Genomic DNA, 24,445 nt, shown 5'->3' with positions numbered 1-24,445 from the left:
GCTTAATCCATTATAGTCCAGTTTTTGGCCCCATTCTATTAAAACTGTTTAAGGTAAACAGTGACTTTCAATTTGTTGAATGCAAGGGATACATTTCAGTTACTATCTCGCATAACTCCTCTCAATATTTAAAATGCTGATCACTCCCTTTTTCTTGAAATGCTTTGCTATGTTTTTATTGCCATGTTCTGTCGTGATTCTCCTAGCTTGCTGGAAGCTCTTCCCAGGCTCCTTCCTCCACATCTTAAATGCTGTTTCCAGAATTCCTCTTTTCTCTTTTTAGATTCTCTGAGTATTACATGTATACCTAAGACTACCATCTATATGCTAATGACCTCTAAATCCGTTTCTCCTAATCCACATCTTTTTTTTCCAAGCTCCAAATTTTTATATCTGTCTACCTACTTTGCATCTCCATTTGGATGCCCTGGAGTTTTTAGATGCTAGAGGAATACTTATTGTTCTGCAAATATAAGAAATGTAGGGAACAGATCCAGATATAGAAGAAAAGACTTCTCAACTGAGTTATTTTGGGGGTATTTAGAAGGAGAAGGTGAATGGAACATTAATGCATAAATAAAAGGAAAATAATAACATCCAGGATTTGTAAGATCAGTGCTGGGCAAACCAAGGCCTCCAGGCTGCATGGAGAAATAGTCAAGTTAGTTGAAAAAGGTAAATGTAATAATATAATGTACGGTATTTTGTGGAGAAAAAGGAGGAAAAGTAATAACATTTACTAAGATCAGTTATGAGTCTTATGAACTATAAATTATGCCTGTTTTTTGGGAAGGGGAAATTGAAATGATTTTTCATGCCTGTATTGAAACAGGGGATATTACTATAGGATATTACTATACTCCAGAGCCAACATTCTTGCTACTACACCTGTGATTTATTATTAGAATTGTGCACTCTTTTTCCAGTAACAGTGGTAGAATTACATTAAGTTGATCCATAATTTTTCCAGGATATGATTAGTGACCAGAAGCAACTAGAAAAGCTGACAGAAATTATAGAACAAACTTTCTCTGAACCAAATGACACATACAGGGATTGAGCTAGGAACCTTGGTTTCACATATGCATCATTCACACCACAGATTTTAAATTAAACTGAAAGCTTCATTCTTCCTCTCTGCCTTTTAAGGATAAACTAAATAAATGACAATTTTTTTTGGAAACTTTTTATTGTTTATTTTTTCTCAGTAATTTTTTTCTTTACAATGAAGAATGTTGGTGTTCATGCATGTATGTTAAATGACAATTCTTGAGTGTGGAAAAAAGAAAGCTGAAAGGATATGGTAAAAAGGGTGGAATCACTAACAAAATCCTTAAATATCTGAAATATGAAGAGCCAGTTGAAGCTTGAAAGATATACTAGACAAGTAAAAGAATAATCTGTATAACAATTTACAAACTTAGAGAACTCATTAGGGGGTCCACGATTTTAAAAAGTAAATCCAAAGACATAAAAAATCCAAGAAAGACGGATACTGGGGATATGGTGCAGGTACATTCTCAAACTATTATAGAGAACAATCTACAACAGTGCTCTTCAAAGTGTGGTCTAGGGTTTGTTACAGTCCGCAATAAGTATAGAAGTTGAGAGTAAGCATTTAGAAACTTTCATCAGTTTGATAGAGTAATTTTGTATCTCTTGAATTGAATGAAATATTGGGGACTGCATTTTGTAAGTCTGTTTTTTAATTTTTTAATTGCATGTTATCTCTCCATGATGGATTTGGGGGGCGGGCAGGGTAGAAATTAGTTCTTTACCACAAATATGTGGAAAAATGGACATAATACCATATGGAAATTCTAAGGATTTTGAAAGAAGAGAAAATTAACACCGAGTCTAAATATTCACATGTAAATAACAAAGTACCACATAATACAAGTCAACATTGGACTTGGTTTAGATTTTTTAATTAAACTTTAAGTATTGTTTGCTGTGTTGAATTGCATGGAAGCAGACCCTTGATACATGGGAGCAAATATGCTATAAATAAGATATGCCTTATCTCACGTGGCAAGTATTAATATAGGGACAGATTTTAACTGTTATCCTGTAAATTATTTCACTAACTATACTAAGGAAAATACTAATATATCACTGATTAACTTTTAAAAATCCTTAATTAAAAGTTGAAAATTATAGTTTGAGATAGTTATTAATGTTTTGTCATTTAAATTATCTTATTCAAGATAACAAATTCATATTTGTACTAAAATCTACATATTTTCAGGAGATAAAACATACAACAAAATATCTACAAGTAAAATAGAATAGTATTTCTTTTTCTGTTCTATGAAACAGTATAAAACAGTATTTTTATGTTCATAAGAAAAACAGAATAGTATTTCATAACTCTCTTCCTTCTCTGTTTAATTTTTCTTCATACAATTAGGAGAGGCACTCTGCCATGGACCCTGAGCATCCCTGCACGTTCCTGTGGGGTGTGCAAGGAATCCAAGATCCTGAGCACCCTTTACCCGGGCCATTTCTCAGGGCTGTGTATGCAGTGAGCAACCTTGAAGGATGAGGTTACATCTCCCAGCAAAGAGCAGGCTTGCTTCCACTTACTATAAAAGCAACAGATCCCTCAGTGTTCCTCTCCCATAATGCCACCCACCACATGTGCAGGCATTCATCCAGTCCCACCGCATGACCCCATGGGGCTCGGGAGTGGAGCAAGGGAACCTGGCATGAACCTGAACCTCAGGCTACTGCTTTTGCCCTGAGTTATAAAGTTGTCCTCTGCCTCTGACCCAGGAGTTTTGTGTCTTCTCTCAGCATTCAGGAAACATTAACCGGCTCGCTCGGTAGCTTGTAAGGGTAAAATCCCAGACTCTTTACAGTTCATGACACAGAGCGCTTACCACTCACTAGCTAATGTGCTATGTGCAGTATTTACTTGTTTGGCTTGCTTTATTGTCTGTCTCCCATATTAGAACATAAACTCCAAGGGGGGCAGGGATTTTTGTCTGTTTTGTTTACTCATATTTTGTTTACTCATGTTACCCTAGAACCTAGAACAAGGCCTGGCATATACCAGATGCTTAATAAATATTTGTATGAATACTGCAAAAATATTTATTAAAATTCATTGTAAAAATATTACATCAGTATTCAATAAAATCACTCAATTATATTGACCTTCCATCCTCAAATTTATTTTAACTCAGTTTCTTCTGTATGCTTATTTCCTTATGAAATTAGTTCCTTATCAGTAACTTACTGATTAATACATGACATCTGATTTTCTTTTAGTAAGAGTTACTTTTTAATGTCACTCAAAGTAAACATACAAAAGAAATTGAATTAAATTAAAGGATATGTCATGATAATGCTAACCTTATTACTGAGTACTTCTGTCCTCCAGATTCTGTACTAAGTCCTTTATATACATTATTATTTAATCTTTACAATAACCTTTTAAACACAATTATGATTATTCTCATTTTACAGATGAAGAAACTGAAAAAAATGAGGTTAAATAATTTATTTGTGGTCAAACAACTGGTATCTTGGAGACAGAATTTGATTCTACCCAATCTGATTCTAGAGCCTATGCTTTTCACTAGTATACTTAAAACAGGAGCAATAGTAATAAATAACTTAAAGGTCTTTGAAAATTGGAAAAAAATTAAACAGCAAAATGTAGTAAGTTTTTTAGTCCAATTAAGCTCTCATTTGGCATATTTTTCTTCAGTCTTTCAGAACAAGGGAAACCGCGTTAAGTAGGCTTAAACCAAGAATACATTCATAAAATGAATTTCCACAGTAGATTCTGAGATTGTTTAGCCTGGTTTCATATATCTGTATTCTAACAACATAAACACCATAAAAATTAAACCTCTCAAAAATTGACAGATTTTCAGGAAATACGTCCTAGTCAACAATTGATACTGACTGAGTTTGTAAGCATTTCCAGAGGCTTGGTTGATGTCCTACATACAGATCCTTCTTATAGTGTTAAGCTGGAACCAATGTATCCTACTCAATGCTCAATGGCATCTTTACTTTGGTAAAGTGAAAAAATACACAGACTAGGATCTGTGCCATACAGAGTAAGTATTTTACATGGTTGACCCCTGGGCACTGCAGGACCTCCTCCAGTCCCTGACATGCATGGTGCCCAACCATAACGGCCATTCCCCGAATGTTCTGAGTACTTCCTTTCCTCATGCTCCTGCCTAGAATGCTTTTACCCCAATCTGTCTGGCATAGTCCATCGGCAAGTGACTCATCTTTGTATGTGCAGTTCTAGGCACACGTTAGGCTCTCAGTCAATAGCAAATGAGTATAAAATATACGACTGGGCCAGGAATGTGAACTGATTCATTTCAGAAAGATTTTGAATGAAGTTATAAGCCAGAAAGGTAAAGTCTAAGTCATTAAATAACAACAACAATTAACCAGAACATTGCATTTGTCATTAAATAACAATTAACCAGAACATTGCATTGTTATATGACTCCAGTTTACCATAGCAAGTTCACCATATTAACTAAAATGCATTAGACTTTGCAAAGCTATGTTTCTGTTTTAGCCTATTTTAATCTATACATAGGTACAGATTCTTAATTTTACATTCTTGCCTTGAATTTTTAGCCTGGCTTTTTTGTTTTTTGGCTGCTCGACTTGCAGGATCTTAGGTCTCTGACCAGGGATTGAACACAGGCCCCAGCGGTGAAAGCGCCAAGCCCTAACCACTGGACCGCCAGGGAATTCCCTGGCCTGGGAATTTGATCCTTGGGTTCTTGACCAGTGGGTAAAGAATCAGCTGAAGACTCACATTTTCCATAAAAGCTTTCCTAAATGAACTCAGCCTACAGCCAGCTTCTCCTTACTTAGGATTTCTTCAGTGCTATGGAAACCTAAAGCAGGTCATTTTCCACATGGTTATGGACTGTATTAGCAGTGTCACAGAAGTATTATCCTATCCCTTTATTACAGTATACTATATAGTTCCTAAAACGGATTTTTTAAAAATGCATTTTGTATCCTTCCACAGTACCTAATACATTGATAATCCCACAGTACTGAGCAGCAGTCGTTAAGAGTGTGGGAGACTTGAGTTTTAACCCTGGCTCTACACTTTTTAGCAGTATAAGGAAGTTACAGAACCTCTCTGCCTCATTGGTACAGTGGCGGTAATACCCTTACAGGATTAATGTGAGGAATAAATGAGATAGGGCATGTAAAGCGCTGAGTACAATGCCAGAACCATGCAAGTGCTCAGAGGTGATAGCTGTGAGTATTCCCTAATTTAGAGTCAATGTGGAAAATTGCCAAAGGCCTTCACTCTGCTAACGATCCGTAGTTTTGAGCTTCTTTCATTTATCATCATCAGAGATTTTTTTCAGAGCTACTGTTTCTCCCATGCAGCAATAAAGTGTGGCTAAAAAGAATCAGTAGACGGGGAAGCCAAAGCAGAGAATGAGCCAATGGCAGACAGCTATTAAAGGACCAGGCAGAAAGGGAGCTGATGGAAAGAGGGATAGAGAACAGAGTTCCTGCCTTGTGCACTATTTCCTGGTGTCTAAGAATGAGGCATGGGGCAAATATTACAATGTTATTACATCATCTCATCAACTGTCTACCACAGCTGAGAGTCTCATGATTACTGTTGTTGGTGACTGCTGTAAAGGGATTACCCTTTCTGGACACACAAAAATTTGACCAAAAAGGACCTTTAGAGTCCATATCTCATTATTTTATCACATAAGCCAAATGCTTTTTTTTCTTTTTAACATCTTTATTGGAGTATAATTGCTTTACAATGTTGTGTTAGTTTTTGCTATATAACAAAGTGAATCAGTTGTACGTATACTTATATCCCCATATCCCCTCCCCCTTGCATCTCCCTAGCACCCTCCTTATCCCACCCCTCTAGGTGGTCACAAAGCACAGAGGTGATCTCCCTGTGCTATGCAGCTGCTTCCCACTAGCTATCTATTTTACGTTTGGTAGTGTATATATGTCAATGCCACTCTCTCACTTTGTCCCAGCTTACCCTTCCCCCTCCCCATGTCCTTAAGTTCATTCCCTATATCTGTGTCTTTATTCCTTTCCTGGCCCTAGGTTCGCCAGTACCATTTTTTCTTTTTTTAGATTCCATATATATGTGTTAGCATATGGTATTTGTTTTTCTCTTTCTGACTTACTTCACTCTGTACAGCAGATTCTAGGTCCATCCACCTCACTACAAATAACTCAATTTTGTTTCTTTCTATGGCTGAGTAATATTCCATTGTATATATGTGCCACATCTTCTTTATCCATTCATCCGCTGATGGACACTTAGGTTGTTTCCATCTCTGGACTATTGTAAATAGAGCTGCAATGAACATTTTGGTACATGACTCTTTTTGAATTATGGTTTTCTCAGGGTAAATGCCCAGTAGTGGGATTGCTGGGTCATATGGTAGTTCTATTCGTAGTTTTTTAAGGAACCTCCATACTGTTCTCCACAGTGGTTGTATCAATTTACATTTCCACCAACAGTGCAAGAGGGTTCCCTTTTCTCCACACCCTCTCCAGCATTTACTGTTTCTAGATTTTTTTATGATGGCCATTCTGACCGGTGTGAGATGATATCTCATTGTAGTTTTGATTTGCATTTCTCTAATGATTAATGATGTTGAGCATTCTTCCATGTGTTTGTTGGCAGTCTGCATATCTTCTTTGGAGAAATGTCTATTTAGGTCTTCTGCCCATTTTTGGATTGCATTGTTTGTTTTTTTGATATTGAGCTGCATGAGCTGCTTGTATATTTTGGAGATTAATCCTTTGTCAGTTGCTTCATTTGCAAATATTTTCTTCCATTCTGAGGGTTGTCTTTTCGTCTTGTTTATTCTTTCCTTTGCTGCAAATGCTACTTTTTTAAGTACTGCATATCCTTTTTCTATATTATTCAGGTCCCTTATTTTTCTCTTTCTCCTGTCTAATGTAAACTTGGGTTAGTAAGTTGGAGAAGAGGGAAAAAAATACAATTATCATCAAATATGTAACTATAACATGAAGAATACCTGAAAGATTAAAATTAAGGTGTAGCATTTATGGATGCTTCAATAAGTTAAAAGGTAACTTGAATTCCTGATTGACACTTTGTCCCCCTTACTATGGATAAATGAAGTATGACAGATAGTGAAAATGAATTTGATTATATTTTTAAATGTACAACTTAAAATACATACTTACTTTCCAAACCTCAACACGCCTGAAACATAAGTCTGCCAGTGAGCACAATAAAACATGAACATCCCAATAAAACAGCAGAAAAACAACCAGTCAGGATACGTTCCTAAGCGAACAGCAATTGAAGCTCCAACTGCCATAAAAACTGAAAGAAACAAGAACCATTAAGAATTTAAAATAATTAATTAAATGATTGCCACTGACTGTTTAGAAATACAGAATTTTAAGGTGCATAATCTTGGCATGAAAATAAGGCACACTAAGCAAAATAAATTCCTGAACAGACTTTCAAAACACACTGTGCAAAACTGCTTCCAACTGTAAACCAAAACAAACCAAACAGCTCAGTTTTTAAGCCATCATTAAAAGACCAACAAACAAAAAAAAACAACTATAGGAAAAAAACCTCCACTAAAACCTTACCTGTGGAAAGAGAGTCACAGCCATGGTCAAAAAGTTCCCCTAAAGGAGAACAAGAATTTGTTCTTCTGGCTTGTTTCCCATCAATAGCATCCAGTGACTGGTAGATAAAGAGTCCTAATGCACATAAAAGGTATGTCCAGTACGGTGCCTAAAAAGAAATGGAAACAATGAAGACTGGTGAGTGACAATAAGCTGGCTTCTGCTTGAAAATAGCTCAACCCAAGCCAAGTGACACATTTTCTTATGTTCGCACTTTGTATCACCCCAGTGTGTTACAAGGAACATTTATAACCTTCCTTCTACAGGTGAGAATTAAATTGAGAAGTGAATTGCTCTAGGTCATCTGCGTAGAGTGTCACAAAAGTCCGTACTGTGAGAAGCTGAAAGTTAAATGACCAAGCAAGGATTAGGACCCTGATTTTGATTCTTAGTCCACAGCTCTTTTAATATAATACTATTCATATATGGCACGGATTTGAAATTATTCAGTAAGTCTCTGCTATGAAAGAAGATCTTATAGACAAACCACAGACCCCAGCTTCCTTTCATGATGGAGTATCAGGGGCTGGATTTACTCTCCCATCTTGTATAACTAGAAAAGCAATAAAATAAATAAAACAACCATTTTCAGACACTGCAGGCAGCGCAGCACTGTGATCCCTGACAGAAGGGAAACAAATGACCGGAGCCCTGTGACTGCTCCAGCTTAGTGCCTATAGGCAGTCTCCAGGCCACAGTACAGGAGTGGGGAACCGGAACAGAGGCCAGCAATCCTGCTGTGCTGAGAAGAAACGCAGCAGAGGTCAGGAAGGTCAAGGCAGCTAGAATCTGTGTGGCAGAGCACTGGAGAGGAGAGAGGCACAAACTGTGGAGATCTGGAGTCTTTGGCTGAGAAGTGACCTGTGCCTAATGAGACAAAACTACTAACCAAGGCCAGGGAAAAAACCACTGGACAAACAATTCTTGAAGCCCACACAAAGCTGGGAATGGTTTATGTTCCCACCAGGCACAGCATGTAAGACCATGTAATACTTAGGGCACTGGGTAGAGTTCTCAGAAGTGTATTCCCTTAGCAGTGGGCATTAATTAGCCCTAGAGCAAAGGCCCTAACAGATGTAAAATCTAGCCTCAGAAGGATCTGACTGATTCCAGGTAACTTAACTAAAGCCAACACAAAGTACAACATCTTAAAGGAATACCCCACCAAACCTAGTACCCCAAAATGTAAAATTCACAATGTTTGGCATCCAATAAAAATTACTAGTCATTCAAAGAAGCGGGGAAATATGCTCTACAACTAGGAGTAACATCAATCAATAGAACCAGACCCAGGAATGACAGACATAATGAAATCTGCAGATGAGGACATTAAAAGTTCTTATAAATATGCCTCATGTGTTCAAGAAGGTGGAGGAAAACATGGAAGACTACAGAGTAACCTCTAGAAATGGAGAGTACAATATTTCAATGTAAAATATACTAGATGAGATTAACAGAGTATTAGTGCAGAAGAAAAGATCAGTGAACTTGCAGAGTACCGATAGAAACTACCCAAAATCATGCACAGAAATAAAAAGACTAAAAATAATTGAACTGGGCATCAGTGACCTGTGAGACAACAGTAGTCTAACATATATGTAATTGAAATCTCAGAAGGAGAGAAGAAAGAGGGTTGGACATGAAACATATAAGAAAAAATGATGGCTGGAAATTTCCAAATTTGATAAAAATCTATAACCTTACATATCCAAGAAGCTCAACAAACCCCAAGCAGAATAAGTTTTTTTTTTTAAAAACCCACCAAGGCACATCATAATCAAATTACTGAAGACCAGTGATAAAGAGAAAATCATTAAAGAAGCCAGAGGAAAAAGACACATTACATACAGAAGCATAGATAATAATGGCAGACGAAAGAGTAAACTTGAAGGTAGATCAATAGAAATGATGCAATTTAAACAAGAGAGAGAAAAAAGATTTAAAAATGACCATTCTTTTCTTTCAGCACTTTATAAATGTACTCCACTTCCTCAGGGACCTGTGTGATGATAGCAATGGTCAACCCAGAATTCTATGTCTCAGAGAGGAAGTACAGCAAAATTGTTGACTAGGGTTTTAAAGTTAGATCTGTGTTTGAGTTCTTGGCTCTGTTATTTAATAGCCAAGTGACCCTGGGAAAGTCATTTAAACTCTCTAAACTTTGGTTATCTCATTTGTAAGATGTGAATAATACTTGCAGTTGTATCTGATGAAAAATATTCTTAGATGGCTCTTTACACAGAGCCTGGCACATAGTAAGTGCTCAATAAGGTTAGCTATTGTAGGGAGTTCCCTGGTGGCCTACTGGTTAGGATTTGGGCTTTCACTGCTGTGGCCCGGGTTCAATCCCTAGTTGGGGAACTGAGATCCTGTAAGCTGCACACAGTGGCCAAAAAAAAAAAAAAAAAAAGTTAGCTATTGTCATTAAATTGTGTTTTGCATATTTTTAGTGGCAAATATAGTTTTTAAAATATCAATGTATGTATGGTCTATGTGGTAATTCTGCAAATACCAATCAACCTGCTACCTCATTCTTCAATCTAAGTAAGTAGAAGTTTACTTTGAACTTCAATAAACATTTCATCATTTGTTAATATTACATGCCCAGTATTAATGACTACACTATTAATTGCTTTAAAAGACTTATGAAAGGCTTCCCTGGTGGCACAGTAGTTAAGCATCTGCCTGCCAATGCAGGGGACACGGGTTCGAGCCCTGGTCCGGGAAGATCCCACATGCTGCAGAGCCACTAAGCCCGTGTGCCACAGCTACTGAGCTTGCGCTCTAGAGCCCACGAACCACAACTACTGAGCCCATGCACCACAACTACTGAAGCCCACGCACCTAGAGCCCGTGCTCCGCAACAAGAGAAGCCACCGCAACGAGAGGCCCACGCACCCCAAAGAAGAGTAGCCCCGCTCGTCGCAACTAGAGAAAGCCTGCGCACAGCAACGAAGACCCAACACAGCCAAAAATAAACAAATAAATAATATATTTTAAAAATGCATTATTGTATTTGATACAGCAATCCACAGAGACAAGGCAGACAAGGCATTATCATGTTCTTTGCATTACAGATAAAAGAGAAACTTAGGGAGGGGTGATAAAGTTCCATTGAGAAGAGCAGCTAGACTGGGTCTAGGCATCAAACCCAGGTTTTCTGATCCGCCCTATGGTAGATCTATCAGATTGGTCATGCTGCAGGCTACACAGACTGGATGCAGCTTCCCACCTGGACTCTTACCTATTCTTTCAAACCTGCTGAGAAGCACTTTCCTGCCCCCACAATACAATTCCAGGTGCAGTGAACCAGACGGGCGGGAAAGCGCTGCAGCTGAGAGAGATTTCTTTCCTCTTAAGCCCAGAAAGGCATACCAGTCCACCAGCTACTCGTTCGCTACCTTTCCAGTCTTCCCAAGGCCACAGGAGCTGGACCTATCTTCTCTTTACTCTGTTGTCATCACCTCCATTCCCACCTGGGAGCTATGAAACAGTCTGCAAATTTTCAACTTCTTTTCTCACCTGTTATCTCTGCAAAACAGGCCCCAGCCCGGAGATCCACTTGCCGGGAGCAGCATGCCCCTTCCTTCCAGGAGTCTGCTTAACGTGGTGTCACTACAGAAGACACTCTGGGTGGAAGCAGGATCTACAGGGCCACCCCAACGCAATTCTAGTTTTCATGTTAACTTATTTTTAAAAATTTTAAATGTAAGCATGGGAAAGTCAGGTGTGGATTACAAAGTCTTAAGCAATATATCAGAATACTTCTGCAGAAGGAGACTATATAAAAAGTGGAACTTCTCCAGATCATATTAGATTCTTAATATTTAAAGTTCTTAATTATATAATTTTTATAGTATCTACTGTATCCTTTAAGATCGGAATTTTATACTACATCATAGAAACCTTTCCAGGTCAAGCATAAAGATCTGCATCATTCTTTTACATGACTGCATGGTATTCAATTATGTGGCTATACCACAATTTAAGTAATAACTCACTAATGATGAATCTTACATGACTGTGTGAAAGACTATTATATAAGTTTATTCTAGAAAACAAAATAATTACTAAGAATCAATCATAAGCCCTAGTCATTAAAAAAAAAACACTAATACATTTAAATTGCTTTTCAGTTACATCACTGAAAAAGAACTGTATACAACTAGCTATTTGGGATATTTTACTTTTTCCAGTTACTTGAAATAAAGGATTAGAGAAACCAGAGATTTGAACCAGACCGTATGGTAACTGTTCTCGTTCAAAATAACTCTGGATCAGAGAGAACACTCATATATAGATCAATTATTTATCCTGGGTATTATACCCCTTTTTATACGTGTTTGAATGAGCACACACATCAGGAAAAGGACGAAAAGATTTAGAAAGTGATCAATGAACACATTTCTTTTTTTTTTATTAATGAATTTATTTATATTCTTTTGGCTGTGTTGGGTCTTCGTTGCTGCACGCGGGCTTTCTCTAGTTGCGGAGAGCAGGGGCTACTCTTTGTTGCGGTGCGCGGGCTTCTCATTGCGGTGGCTTCTCGTTGCGGAGCACGGGCTCTAGGCACCCAGGCTTCAGTAGTTGTGGCTTGCGGGCTCTAGAGCGCAGCCTCAGTAGTTGTGGCGCACGGGCTTAGCTGCTCCGTGGCATGTGGGATCTTCCCGGACCAGGGCTCAAACCTGTGTCCCCTGCATTGGCAGGTGGGTACTTAACCACTGTGCCACCAGTGCCAGTGAACACATTTCTGCTCACTGGACAAATTTTACTTACAGCTCAGAACTTAGAATACTGGATTTTGGGGAATACATTCTTAGGTTTTCTGTAAATGAAGATGCTAGACTAGGTAGTCTCTGAGGCCCCATCTTTAATATGGAACTAGAATCCTCTCAAGAGTAGGAGGTATGTTCTCTGTTTTTAAAATCTGCTGTTTATACCATGAGAGCTAAATAACTAGATGATTAAAATCAACTGATCAGGTTAACAGGTTACCTGGTAACCTATCAGGTAAAATGGTTTCCAAAAGGAATAATACATGTCCTGGGTTTTTCTTGCAGAGTGGTTAGGAGTAGAGACTCTGCATTCCACCTGCACCTGATCCTTGAGTGAGCTGGATGAGCTACTTAACCTCTCAGTGCCTTAGTTTCCCTTTATGGAAAATGGGAGTAATCACTGTGAGAATTAAATGAATTATTACATGTCAAGGGCTTAGAAAAGTGCCTGGCATATGGGAAGAGCTCAGTATATTTTAGTTATTATTTCTGATACTATATAAGAAAATTTTAGGTGATTCATAGATAAATTTTCATTTTAATACTTATATCTTTATTTAATGTATTTTGGAAAATATTAATTTAAAAATTATCTAGCATAGCTACCAAATCTATGATTGTAGATATTAAGGCTTCAAGTGTAAGTCTTTAAAAAGGAGTAGATTTAAAGTTGATGTAAAGAAAAACAGTAAATAAAAAATAGCACAGGTAATACACAAAAGCAAAAATCTTCCTCAATTAAAATTTAGGAAATACTGAAACTATACAGTGCCTATTTATATGAATTTTCATACTTAAAAAGTGTCTCTTTGCTTTAAATAGCTTTGGATATAAGTTGATACAGAGGCAAAAGGTATTACATAATCAGTAACGACTGGGTCACCTTGTAACAGGGAGATTTCAATTATCCAAACATCAATTGACTTCTCTCTCCATAAAAAATAGAAACTGCATTTATAAGAGGTAGGAAGTAAGAAAATCAGAAGACAGGTCAGGCATATGTGAAAAAATGTAACGCTGGTGTGGCGTTAGAGGTGGACTTTGTACCCAGTCAAGTGATTCTAGTGATTTCTAAGCTAAACTCGTGGAATTTTAATAGGCTGCTAATCTGACACGACTCTAACTCGTATTATGTGCCTGTGACACAGCTGAACCTGTGGCCAGGGGCACTTCCTTGTTTACAGAAGGAGGGTTCCCGTTGGAACCGAGGCTGGGGAGGCTCCAAAGACTTGGTGGTCACAAAGGGTAGGGTCATTCTCAGTCCTGCCCAGCAGGAAGACCCTAGCCGCTTACTGCTTCACCACGAGCTTTGGCTTCAGCTCGGGTGCAGGCCAGCATTTGAGAGGCACACCCACCTTCAGGAAATGAGGCGGGTTACAAGCTGGGGGGCTGGGCACCAACACCAGGCAACCAGCATCTCAGGGCCGGAGGGGCTTTCTCAGGACATTAGAAATCTTTACTTTGAAAGGCATTCTTCTTGCTTTGTAAATTTCCTGTGAATAGTTGTATTCTTTTTAAAAACCTCTTTTAGTACTTACTAGAATCCTTGTTGAAAATGCCAGCCTCTCACTGGGCCAAGGGAAACAGGCAGGGAGAGGGGAATGAAGAGAATCCCCTGGGCAGATCTATCATCATCAACTGTGCTGGGTGCTTTCACATCTGTTCTGCTCTTTAACTTCACAGAAACCAAGTGGTCGGACCCTCACCCAGGTCAAACCGACCAGGAGTGGGATTTAAAGCTCCTTCTATACACCACAATGCCATGTTTTATCCACACTTGAACCAGAATTCTAAAGGAGAAACAGCTTGTTTCTTGGGAATCAAGTATAGGAAAGCCACAGGAATCAAAGGGATGATCCCCAAAGCAAAGCTACTTCTACATTACCTGCAGAAGCTCCTTCTAGACAGGGCTGGATTTAGGGTGAGGCGAGCAAGGCACCGTGGCTGCAGAATTTCAGGTGGCATTTACTACTCTCAGGGTCGTGCACATGCCTGCTTGCCTCACTCTACTCTGTGCCCTGCTTCTAGAACGTTCACCTCCTGCAAGTTATTTTGCTTTAGTAAGAGAGGCCACTCTCTTACAAGAGTCCTGCCTTAATAAGCGATGCTTGTTAAGTTATTGAACTGGTTAAAAAAAAAATAGAGGGAGATAGGTGATTTTTAAAAAAGAGGAAATATTCTAGATTTCAAAGAAACCAAACCTATAAAAGAATTTGACTAGGTTATTGCCTTTTCTTATTATTCCCCCAACAAATAACTCTTTACTTTATAGTCCAAAATCCAATTGAATCTGAATTATTTAGACAGGGAATAAACCATTTCTTAAGGTCATTCTAATTTCCACAGATACACTTGCTTTTCGATCCAACTTTCTATCATCATGAAGGAAAGAAATTATTCAATGCCCTTTGACCCACCCTAGGCTGGGCACCTATCTCCTACAAACACTCTCTTAACAGACACTGACATGGATTTATATACATAGATCAAGAGGGCAGAGCAACAATTAGAGAAAGAAGAACAAAAACACCCCAAGTTAGCAGAAGGAAAGAAATCATAAAGATCAGAGGAGAAATAAATGAAAAAGAAAGGAAGGAAACAATAGCAAAGATCAATAAAACTAAAAACTGGTTCTTTGAGAAGATAAACAAAATTGATAAACCATTAGCCAGACTCATCAAGAAAAAAAGGGAGAAGACTCAAATCAACAGAATTAGAATGAAAACGGAGAAGTAACAGCTGACACTGCAGAAATACAAAAGATCATGAGATTACTACAAGCACCTATATGCCAATAAAACAGACAACCTGGAAGAAATGGACAAATTCTTGGGAAAGCACAACCTTCCGAGAATGAACCAAAAGAAATAGAAAATATAAACAGACCAGGGCTTCCCTGGTGGGTCAGTGGTTGAGAGTCCGCCTGCCGATTCAGGGGACGCGGGTTCGTGCCCCGGTCCGGGAAGATCCCACATGCTGCAGAGCGGCTGGACCCGTGAGCCATGGCCACTAAGCCTGCACGTCCAGAGCCTGTGCTCCACAATGGGAGAGTCCACAACAGTGAGAGGCCCGTGTACTGCCAAATAAGCAAACAAACAAACAAACAAAAAGACCAATCACAAGCACTGAAATTGAAACTGTGATTAAAAATCTTCCAACAAACAAAAGCTCAGGACCAGATGGCTTCACAGGCAAATTCTATCAAACATTTAGAGAAGAGCTAACACCTGTCCTTCTCAAATTCTTCCAAAATATAGCAGAGGAAGGAACACTCCCAAACTCATTCTACGAGTCCACCATCACCCTGATACCAAAACCAGACAAAGATGTCACAAAAAAAGAAAACTACAGGCCAGTATCACTGATGAACATAGATACAAAAATCCTCAACAAAATACTAGCAAACAGAATCCAACAGCACATTAAAAGGATCATACACCATGATCAAGTGGGGTTTATCCCAGGAATGCAAGGATTCTTCAATACATGCAAATATCAATGTGATACACATTAAGCAACTGAAGGATAAAAACCAGATGATCATCTCAATAGATGCAGAAAAAGCTTTAGACAAAATTCAACACCCATTTATGATAAAAATTCTCCAGAAAGTAGGCATAGAGGGAACTTACCTCAACATAATAAAGGCCATATATGACAAACCCACAGCCAACATCGTTCTCAATGGTGAAAAACTGAAACCATTTCCACTGAGATCAGGAACAAGAAAAGGTTGCCCAGTCTCACCACTATTATTCAACATAGTTTTGGAAGTTTTAGCCACAGCAATCAGAGAAGAAAAAGAAATAAAAGGAATCCAAACTGGAAAAGAAGAAGTAAAACTGTCACTGTTTGCAGATGGCGTGATACTATACACAGAGAATCCTAAAGATGCTACCAGAAAACTACTAGAGCTAATTAATCAATGAATTTGATAAAGTAGCAGGATACAAAATTAATGCACAGATACCTCTTGTATTCCTATACACTAACGATGAAAAATCTGAAAGAGAAATTAAGGAAACACTCCCATTCACCACTGCAACAAAAAGAATAAAATATCTAGGAATAAACCTACATAAGGAGACAAAAGATCTGTATGCAGAAAACTATAAGACACTGATGAAAGAAATTAAAGATGATACAAACAGATGGAGAGATATATCATGTTCTTGGATCGGAAGAATCAACATTGTGAAAATGACTATAGTACTGAAAGCAATCTACAGAGTGAATTCAACTACCACTGGCATTTTTCACAACCAGAACAAAAAATTTCACAATTTGTATAGAAACACAAAAGACGCTGAATAGCCAAAGCAATCTTGAGGAAAAAAAATGGAGTTGGAGGAATCAGGCTCCCTGAGTTCAGACTATACCACAAAGCTACGGTAATCAGACAGTATGGTACTGGCACAAAAACAGAAATATAGATCAATGGAACAGGACAGAAAGCCCAGAGATAAACCCACACACATTTGGTCACCCTTTCTTTGATAAAGGAGGCAAGAATATACAATGGAGAAAAGAAGCCTCTTCAATAAGTGGTACTGGGAAAACTGGAGAGCTACGTGTGAAAGAATGAAAATTAGAACACTCCCTAACACCATACACAAAAATAAACTCAAAATGGATTAGAGACCTAATGTAAGAGAGACACTATAAAACTCTTAGAGGAAAACATAAGCAGAACACTCTATGACATAAATCACAGCCAGATCCTTTTTGACCCACCTCCTAGAGAAATGGAAATAAAAACAAATTAAACAAATGGGACCTAATGAAACTTAAAAGCTTTTGCACAGCAAAGGAAACCATAAACAAGACCAAAACACAACCCTCAGAATGGGAGAAAATATTTGCAAATGAAGCAAATGACAAAGGATTAATTTCCAAAATATACAAGCAGCTCATGCAGCTCAATATCAAAAAAAACAAACAACCCAATCCAAAATGGGCAGAAGACCTAAATAGACATTTCCCCAAGGAAGATATACAGACTGCCAACAAACACATGAAAGGATGCTCAACATCACTAATCATTAGAGAGATGCAAATCAAAACTACAATCACTTCACAACAGTCAGAATGGCCATCATCAAAAAATCCACAAACAATAAATGCTGGAGAGGGTGTGGAGAAAAGGGAACCCTCTTGCACTGTTGGTGAATGTAAATTGATACAACCACTACGGAGAATAGTATGGAGGTTCCTTAAAAAACTAAAAACAGAACTACTGTATGACCCAGCAATCCCACTACTGGGCATGTACCCTGAGAAAACCATAATTCAAAAAGTGTCATGTACCACGATGTTCATTGCAGCTCTATTTACAATAGCCAGGACATGGAAGCAACCTAAGTGTCCATCAACAGATGAATGGATAAAGAAGATGTGGCACATATAAACAATGGAATATTATTCAGCCATAAAAGGAAACAAAGTTGAGTTATTTGTAGTGAGGTGGATGGACCTAGAATCTGTCATACAGAGTGAAGTAAGTCAGAAAGAGAAAAACAAATACCATATGCTAACACATATATATGGAATCTAAAAAAAAAAATCTTTCCAAAGAACCTAGGGACAGGACAGGAATAAAGATGCAGACGTAGAGGGACTTCCCTGGTGGCGCAGTGGTTGAGAGTCCTCCTGCCGATGCAGGGGACACGGGTTCATGCCCTGCTCAGGGAAGATCCCACATGTCGCGGAGTGGCTGGGCCCGTGAGCCACGGACGCTGAGCCTACGTGTCCGGAGCCTGTGCTCCGCAATGGGAGAGGCCACAACAGTGAGAGGCCCGCGTACTGCAAAAAAAAAAAAAAAAAGATGCAGACGTAGAGAATGGACTTAAGGACATGGGGAGGGGCAAGGGTAAGCTGGGATGAAGTGAGAGAGTGGCATGGACATATATACACTACCAAATGTAAAACAGATAGCTAGTGAGAAGCAGCCGCATAGCACAGGGAGATCAGCTCAGTGCTTTGTGACCACCTAGAGGGGTGGGATAGGGAGGGTGGGAGGGAGATACAAGAGGGAGGGAATATGGGGATATAAGTATACGTACAGCTGATTCGCTTTGTTATACAGGAGAAACTAACACAACAATGTAAAGCAATTATACTCTAATAAAGATGTTAAAAGAAAAAAAAGAGGGCAGAGCAAAAATATTTACTCAAATAAGCTGAACAGGGAATGGAGCCACAGTTTATTCCAGCCAGAAACAAGCATATGAGTGTTCTGCGGTAGAGAATGCTACTAAGCTGAAGCCAGAAGAACCAGATTCGAATCACCAAGTTTTCTCATCTACAAATGTAGGAATTGTATTAAAGAGGCTCTCAGGTCCTTCAAGCAGTCAGAGTCTGTGATTCTATTTTAGGATTAAGGAGCCAAGGAATGGGGGCCAAGGACTATATACAGAGCAGCATTCAGGCAGAACTGCTTCATCAAGGTGAGGGGGATGCAATTCAGTTCTTGTTTTCTGTTTGCCCCAACTTTTGCTTACTCGTGTTAAAATTCCCCCGGGCCAAATTGATTAAGTATTTAATCTAAGACCAGCTAAAACTGAATAACGGTGGAAAAACATCATCTCCCAAGATTACAGCTTGTTATTTCATGCATGCAGGCAATAATTTAGCAAATATTTACCAAGCACCTGCTTTACGCAAGGCACTATGCTGTGGAGAACGTGCAAATGGGCAACTGCTGTCTGAACTTAAAATATGGTAGACTGTCTTGCTCAGTAAGGACATACATAACCAAAATCGCATCACACACATAACCAAAACAAAATGGAGACGTTCCACAAGAGAGCTACAAAGACCTGTGGTGGAAGTATAGCTTTCTGGCTTGGAATCCTGGTATCAGCTTAAAGAGGTTAATTTATTTCCCTTCAGTTTCCTCATCTATGATATGGGGATAATAATAATACCTAAAGTTGTTCAGAAGATTAAATGAGATAATAGACAAAAGCAGCTTAAATTAATGCCTGGTACATAAGTAAAACCCGGTAAATGTTAGTAATCATTGTCATTATTATGGGAGCTTATAGGATTAAGTGGTTGATTTGACTCCAGAGAAGAAAAAGAAATTTCCTAAGGATGTAGCATTAGGACTGGACACTGAGAGATGAAGTTGGACAGGAAAAAGGAAGAGGAAGGAGAAAAGAGAGGGAAAAGAAGGAGAGAAATCTTTGCCATAAGAAGTAGTTCAGGGCTTCCCTGGTAGCGCAGTGGTTAAGAATTCGCCTGCCAACGCAGGGGACACGGGTTCGAGCCCTGGTCGGGGAAGATCCCACATGCCGTGGAGCAACTAAGCCTGCGCACCACAACTACTAAGCCTGCGCTCTAGAGCCTGCGAGCCACAACTACTGAAGCCTGCGCGCCTAGAGCCTATGCTCTGCAACAAGAGAAGCCACCGCAATGAGAAGCCGGTGCATCGCAACGAAGAGTAGCCCCGGCTCACCACAACTAGAGAAAGCCCGCACGCAGCAAGGAAGACCCAACACAGTCAAAAAAAAAAAAAAAAAAGAAGTAGTTCAATTTGGCTGGAGCGGAAAGTTCCTTAATGAAATAGTGGTATGAAATACAGTTCAGAACAGCACTGTAGAAGTTTAATATAAATCATTTAACTTTTTTCCTATTAATTTCCCTTCATCCCGTCATGTCCTAGAAATATCAACAGTTAAAAAATAGATCAAATGTTATTATTAATATAGATATGTAGTCAGCATTACGTCCTCAATGGGTAGATAAATCCAAGCATCAGAGTCCAAAAACCATATGGGTTTTCCCTGACCCTTTCTGGAAGCAATTTGTCAAGTCTGTAAAAGCACTAAGAATTCTTAAGTCTAAGAATCAGAAAACAAGTTTCAGGCCAAGTTAAAGTCACTTAACCCTCCAGGCCTCCATTTCCTCAATAAAAATGTATGCTACTATTACTTCAGGATGGATGGATAGAAGAAATACTAAAATGGTGGGATGGCCATTCTAGGAAGGGAAAAAACTTGCCAGCCTCCTTGAGTTGATATAAGACACAAATGCAATAATGGATGTGAACGTACGTTACATACCTAATAAGCATTACATAGAACCCAAGGTATTTTTCCTACACATCACACAGAAAGGCAAGAACTGCAGATGAGATGGTGGTGGTATGTGGTAAAAAAGAATCCGGCTTTGTAGTCAGAACAACTTGGGTCTGAACCCTACCAGGTCCTGTCATTTACTAGCTCTGCGGCCTGAAAGCCAAATAGCCTGAACTGCTTTGCTTCTTTTGTGCTATTGCTGGGATTTTATCAGACAGGCAACGTGAATCCTGTAATGGTGCTTCCCCTCACTGCTTCAGCCACCTGGAAGCAGTGCAGGATCTAATTACATTTCAGAAACTCTTCTCAGTTTCATTTTATTATTTCAACCCTTACTTCCCATTTTTGGATCATTGCGATATATTTTTTTTTTGAAAAGTGCCTCAGATTCTTCCCACCTGCCACCTTTTTTTTTTTAAATGAAGCATAGCCTAAAAATTAATTTAATCATCATTTTACCTTTTCCATCAGCCCCCCACCCTCACCCCAACATCCCAAAACAGATTCGCTTGGACTTCTTGGTATGCCCTGCTTTTTGGAAGTGCTCAACAAATGGTTCTTAAATTAATAATAACATTGAAAAGTTCACAATTTAACTGGCAAATATCAGAAATAACCAAATGCTGTTAGACAAATCTAGGCCCAGTAAAAACTAAATTTTATTATGGGTTTTCAGGACATTTTTAATACCAGTAATATTTTTAACATGCTGAACAAATTCTAATTTTCTACATTTATCTGCATGTAAGATATCATGTAGTCCTCACTGCATTCTTTATCTGCATGTAAGATATCATGTAGTCCTCACTGCATTCTTGTGAAGTTGGTTTGGCAGGTATTATTTCTATTTTACACAGGGAAAGCAAGACCCACATGTCACTCCATGCTGTGGCAGAACCACATTAGAACCAAACCTTCACTTCTAACCCAGCGCACTTTTCATTCTGGCGCACTGCCTCTGGGGAATTCTGCAAACAGGCTGCAACTTACTTTTTTAAAAACAACATGTAAATGAATTAACAACGGGAACGTCTGCTGAAAAATCATATATAATAACATATCCATCAATCAGCAAGATATTCAATACGTTTAAAATGTAGGTTTCATCAAATACTTTAAAAAATGGATCCATGTATGGAGGGCATGAAATATTTCCACTGTATTCCTGCTATCCAACCTCATCTCGAATTAGTTCTCCACAGGACCTATCCTAAAATATGATTATAAACGGAGTTCTCTATTTAAGGGAAAAGAAAGCAATGTCACAAAACGTGCAATGTAATATTTATCCCATGTACTCTAAAAAGCTGTATATGGGAGTAGCTCCCTCTGCCCCCTGTCCCACATCACACTCAGCCCAAGGGATGTTCCTGATTACCAAGTATAGAAAGCCCACATTATTTACTCGTCTTATTTTGGACATAGGTCAAATATTCATTGCTAATAAAATCCGATGGCTTTTACGATCCCTGGGTCGTGAAGATAAGGATTAACACCTTGCTAATACTTTTGTTTTCCACGAGAAAGTCAACGAAGCAACGAGGAAGTAACCTCTTAAAAGTAACTTATCTCTGATCAGTGCTACCAGTAATTACAGGATCACTAGCGCAACCTTTGAGAAACGGACGGCTGAGTATAAAAGTGTTCAATGGGCATCTCGGGCTTGGCCAACCCAACCACAATCCCCGGAGCCAGGCGGGACGGAGCTGGGGGTGTTCAGTGCCCAGTGCGCAAAGGAACCGACTGCTTGTCCACCCCCCACTTGGCGCGGGATGGGGCGGCGGCCAGGCAGGCAGGCGTTCCCCGCTCCCAGTGGCCGAGACCGCCCGTCCGCCGCCCGAAGGAGAGTGGGGGTGGACACGGGACTGGGCAGTGACCTTGACAGCCCCTCCGCCGTCTGGGGGAGGCTCGGGGTGGACATGGGACCGGGTAGCGGCGTGACAGCCTCCGGGCGGGCCGGGGAACGCTCGAGGCGACTGCGGCGCTGGGGCAGAGGCGGCGTTAGCCCCTCCGCGGCCCCGAGAGGCTCGGCCGCGCGGGGGGCTCTCCGGGCGCCTCCAGAGGCGCACCCGGGGCGGGGCGAGCTCGGCTCGGGCCGGGGACGCGGGGCTCCGGGGGAGAGCAGTTGGGGGTCCGCGGGCGGGCGGGCGGCTGGCCCTACCTCCTCGGTGACCGTGGGGCAGTAAGAGATGAGCAGGAGCGTGGTAAGCAGGTTGATGGCGAGGCCCAGGAGGGTGATGGAGTTGGGGGCCATCCACAGCGGGATCCACTGGAGCAGCCAGGTCCAGTAGAGCTGCAGCGGCGGCTCAAGCAACGAGACGCCCGCGACGCTGTAGCGGTGTTCCTCCAGCCGCCGCAGCTGCGCCGCGCTCAGCGGCTCGCCCAGCGCCTTCAGCCAGCGCGGCGCCGGCCTGGCCCAGGCGCCCGCCGCCATGGCCGCCTGCGGGCCCCGCCGCTGCGAGCGAGCGCAGCCCGAGCCGGGCGCCCAGGCGGGGACAGGTGGAGGGAGGGGCTCGCGGGCCCGGGCCTACGCCGGCCCGGTGGGACTCGCCGGTCGGGCCCGCGGCGGAGGTCGAGGTCAGGCCAGGCCGCCCCTGGTCCCGGGGCCTCCGCCCCCAGAGCCGCCGGCCGCGGAGGGCGGGGCCACGGGGAGGGCTCCGGGAGAGGGGGAGGGGCCGCCTCGGCCCCGCGAGGTGTCGGGGCAGGTGGGACAGGCCCGCACTGGCCACCGGGTCACCGTGGTGGCTCCGCCGATCGTCACTTTCTAACTGGCGCGAAAAGGGCCCAGATTTCCCCAAGAGCCTGATGCACTTGCTTCTAAGTCCCGATTCTTCTCCGGGGACGGCTGGTGACGCTCCCCAGAGGGAAGTCTCGACGGCTGGACAGTTAGAAGCGGGTTGCTCTAACTCATGCGGTGTGCACAGCTCAGATCTCCTAGTGTGCGAACGCCCTGGCCTTTAGCCGCAGCCTGCAGAGCCGGGAGGTGGGGAGCGAAGTATTGTGTGAGAACATGATTTTTGCACGTCTTGGGTCACCGGCATGAGGTCTCCATCCGTCGGCCCGAAGAGAGGTCCTGCCTGATAAACACACGGGCACAGTTCTTTCTTCCAACCCCGAGGACTGGGTCCCTGGCTGTGTATTAGCTCTAGAGAACCCTCACTTGCAGGTTCAGGGATCAATGTTCAGGGTTCAGATTCCAAGGTATAGGACCTACCACTCAGGACTTAGAAACACCGTCTAACAAGGGGACTGAATGGTTGAAAGCCAAATAAATGCCTATTTCTCAGAGCATCTGACACCAATAATAATAGATATTTTTACACACACTCTTCCTCCCAAAGACAGGGATCCAGGTGGTATCTTCCACTGGCCTGGGAGCAAGTATGCTTGCCACACAATGGCAGTTCACTTACCTCACAGCTCCTTACCTCACAATGCACCCATTTAGACAGGGGATAGCCTGTCATAAACATGTCATTTTGCACAACCTTTGCCACTTGCCTTTTTCTTCACCTCCTGGTTCTTATCATTATGCACTTCTCTAAGGCATAGAACAAGCTCAGAAACTGCTTTCGTGATAGTTCAGTAGGGCAGCGGCTATCGGCAGGTGCAGTTTGTCCCACAGATTCCACCACAACACATTGGAGACGGGCCAACAAACTACTGCCCAGCCCACCACCTGCTTCCATACAGCCCATAAGCTAAGTACAGCTTTTTAGACTTTCTTTTTGGCTGCCATTGGGTCTTCTTTGCTGTGTGTGGGCTTTCCTCTAGTTGCAGCGAGCGGGGCCTACTCTTCGTTGCAGTGCGCGGGCTTCTCACTGCTGTGGCTTCTCTTGCTGCAGAGCATGGGCTCTAGGTGCGTGGGCTTTGGTAGTTGTGGCACGTGGGCTCAGGAGTTGTGACACCTGTGCTCTACAG

The 24,445-nt window shown here is 41.1% G+C and overlaps 1 protein-coding gene across 6 annotated transcripts in view; it reads right to left on the bottom strand.

Moving 5' to 3' along the window:
• CHPT1 (choline phosphotransferase 1) overlaps positions 1–23,173 on the bottom strand; it is a 35,001-nt gene extending 11,828 nt beyond the window's left edge. For 2 of the 6 annotated variants that reach the window (XM_060025471.1, XM_060025472.1), the window contains exons 1-3: positions 22,686–23,173; positions 7,630–7,777; positions 7,210–7,351 (exon numbers count right to left, since the gene is read on the bottom strand). In XM_060025471.1, the coding sequence (XP_059881454.1) occupies positions 7,210–7,351; positions 7,630–7,777; positions 22,686–22,958 (563 nt within the window). In that variant the 5' untranslated portion in view covers positions 22,959–23,173. The remainder of the gene's footprint in view (positions 1–7,209; positions 7,352–7,629; positions 7,778–22,685) is intronic. The other 4 variants (XR_009521245.1, XM_060025473.1, XM_060025470.1 and 1 more) reach the window with 4 other exon arrangements.
• Between the last annotated feature and the right edge of the window lie 1,272 nt (positions 23,174–24,445).

Source organism: Delphinus delphis, chromosome 11, assembly GCF_949987515.2.
Source record: "Delphinus delphis chromosome 11, mDelDel1.2, whole genome shotgun sequence".
NCBI lineage: Eukaryota > Metazoa > Chordata > Mammalia > Artiodactyla > Delphinidae > Delphinus > Delphinus delphis.
Note: the sequence above shows the minus strand (reverse complement) of the source record. Positions and strands in the feature narration are given on the sequence as shown.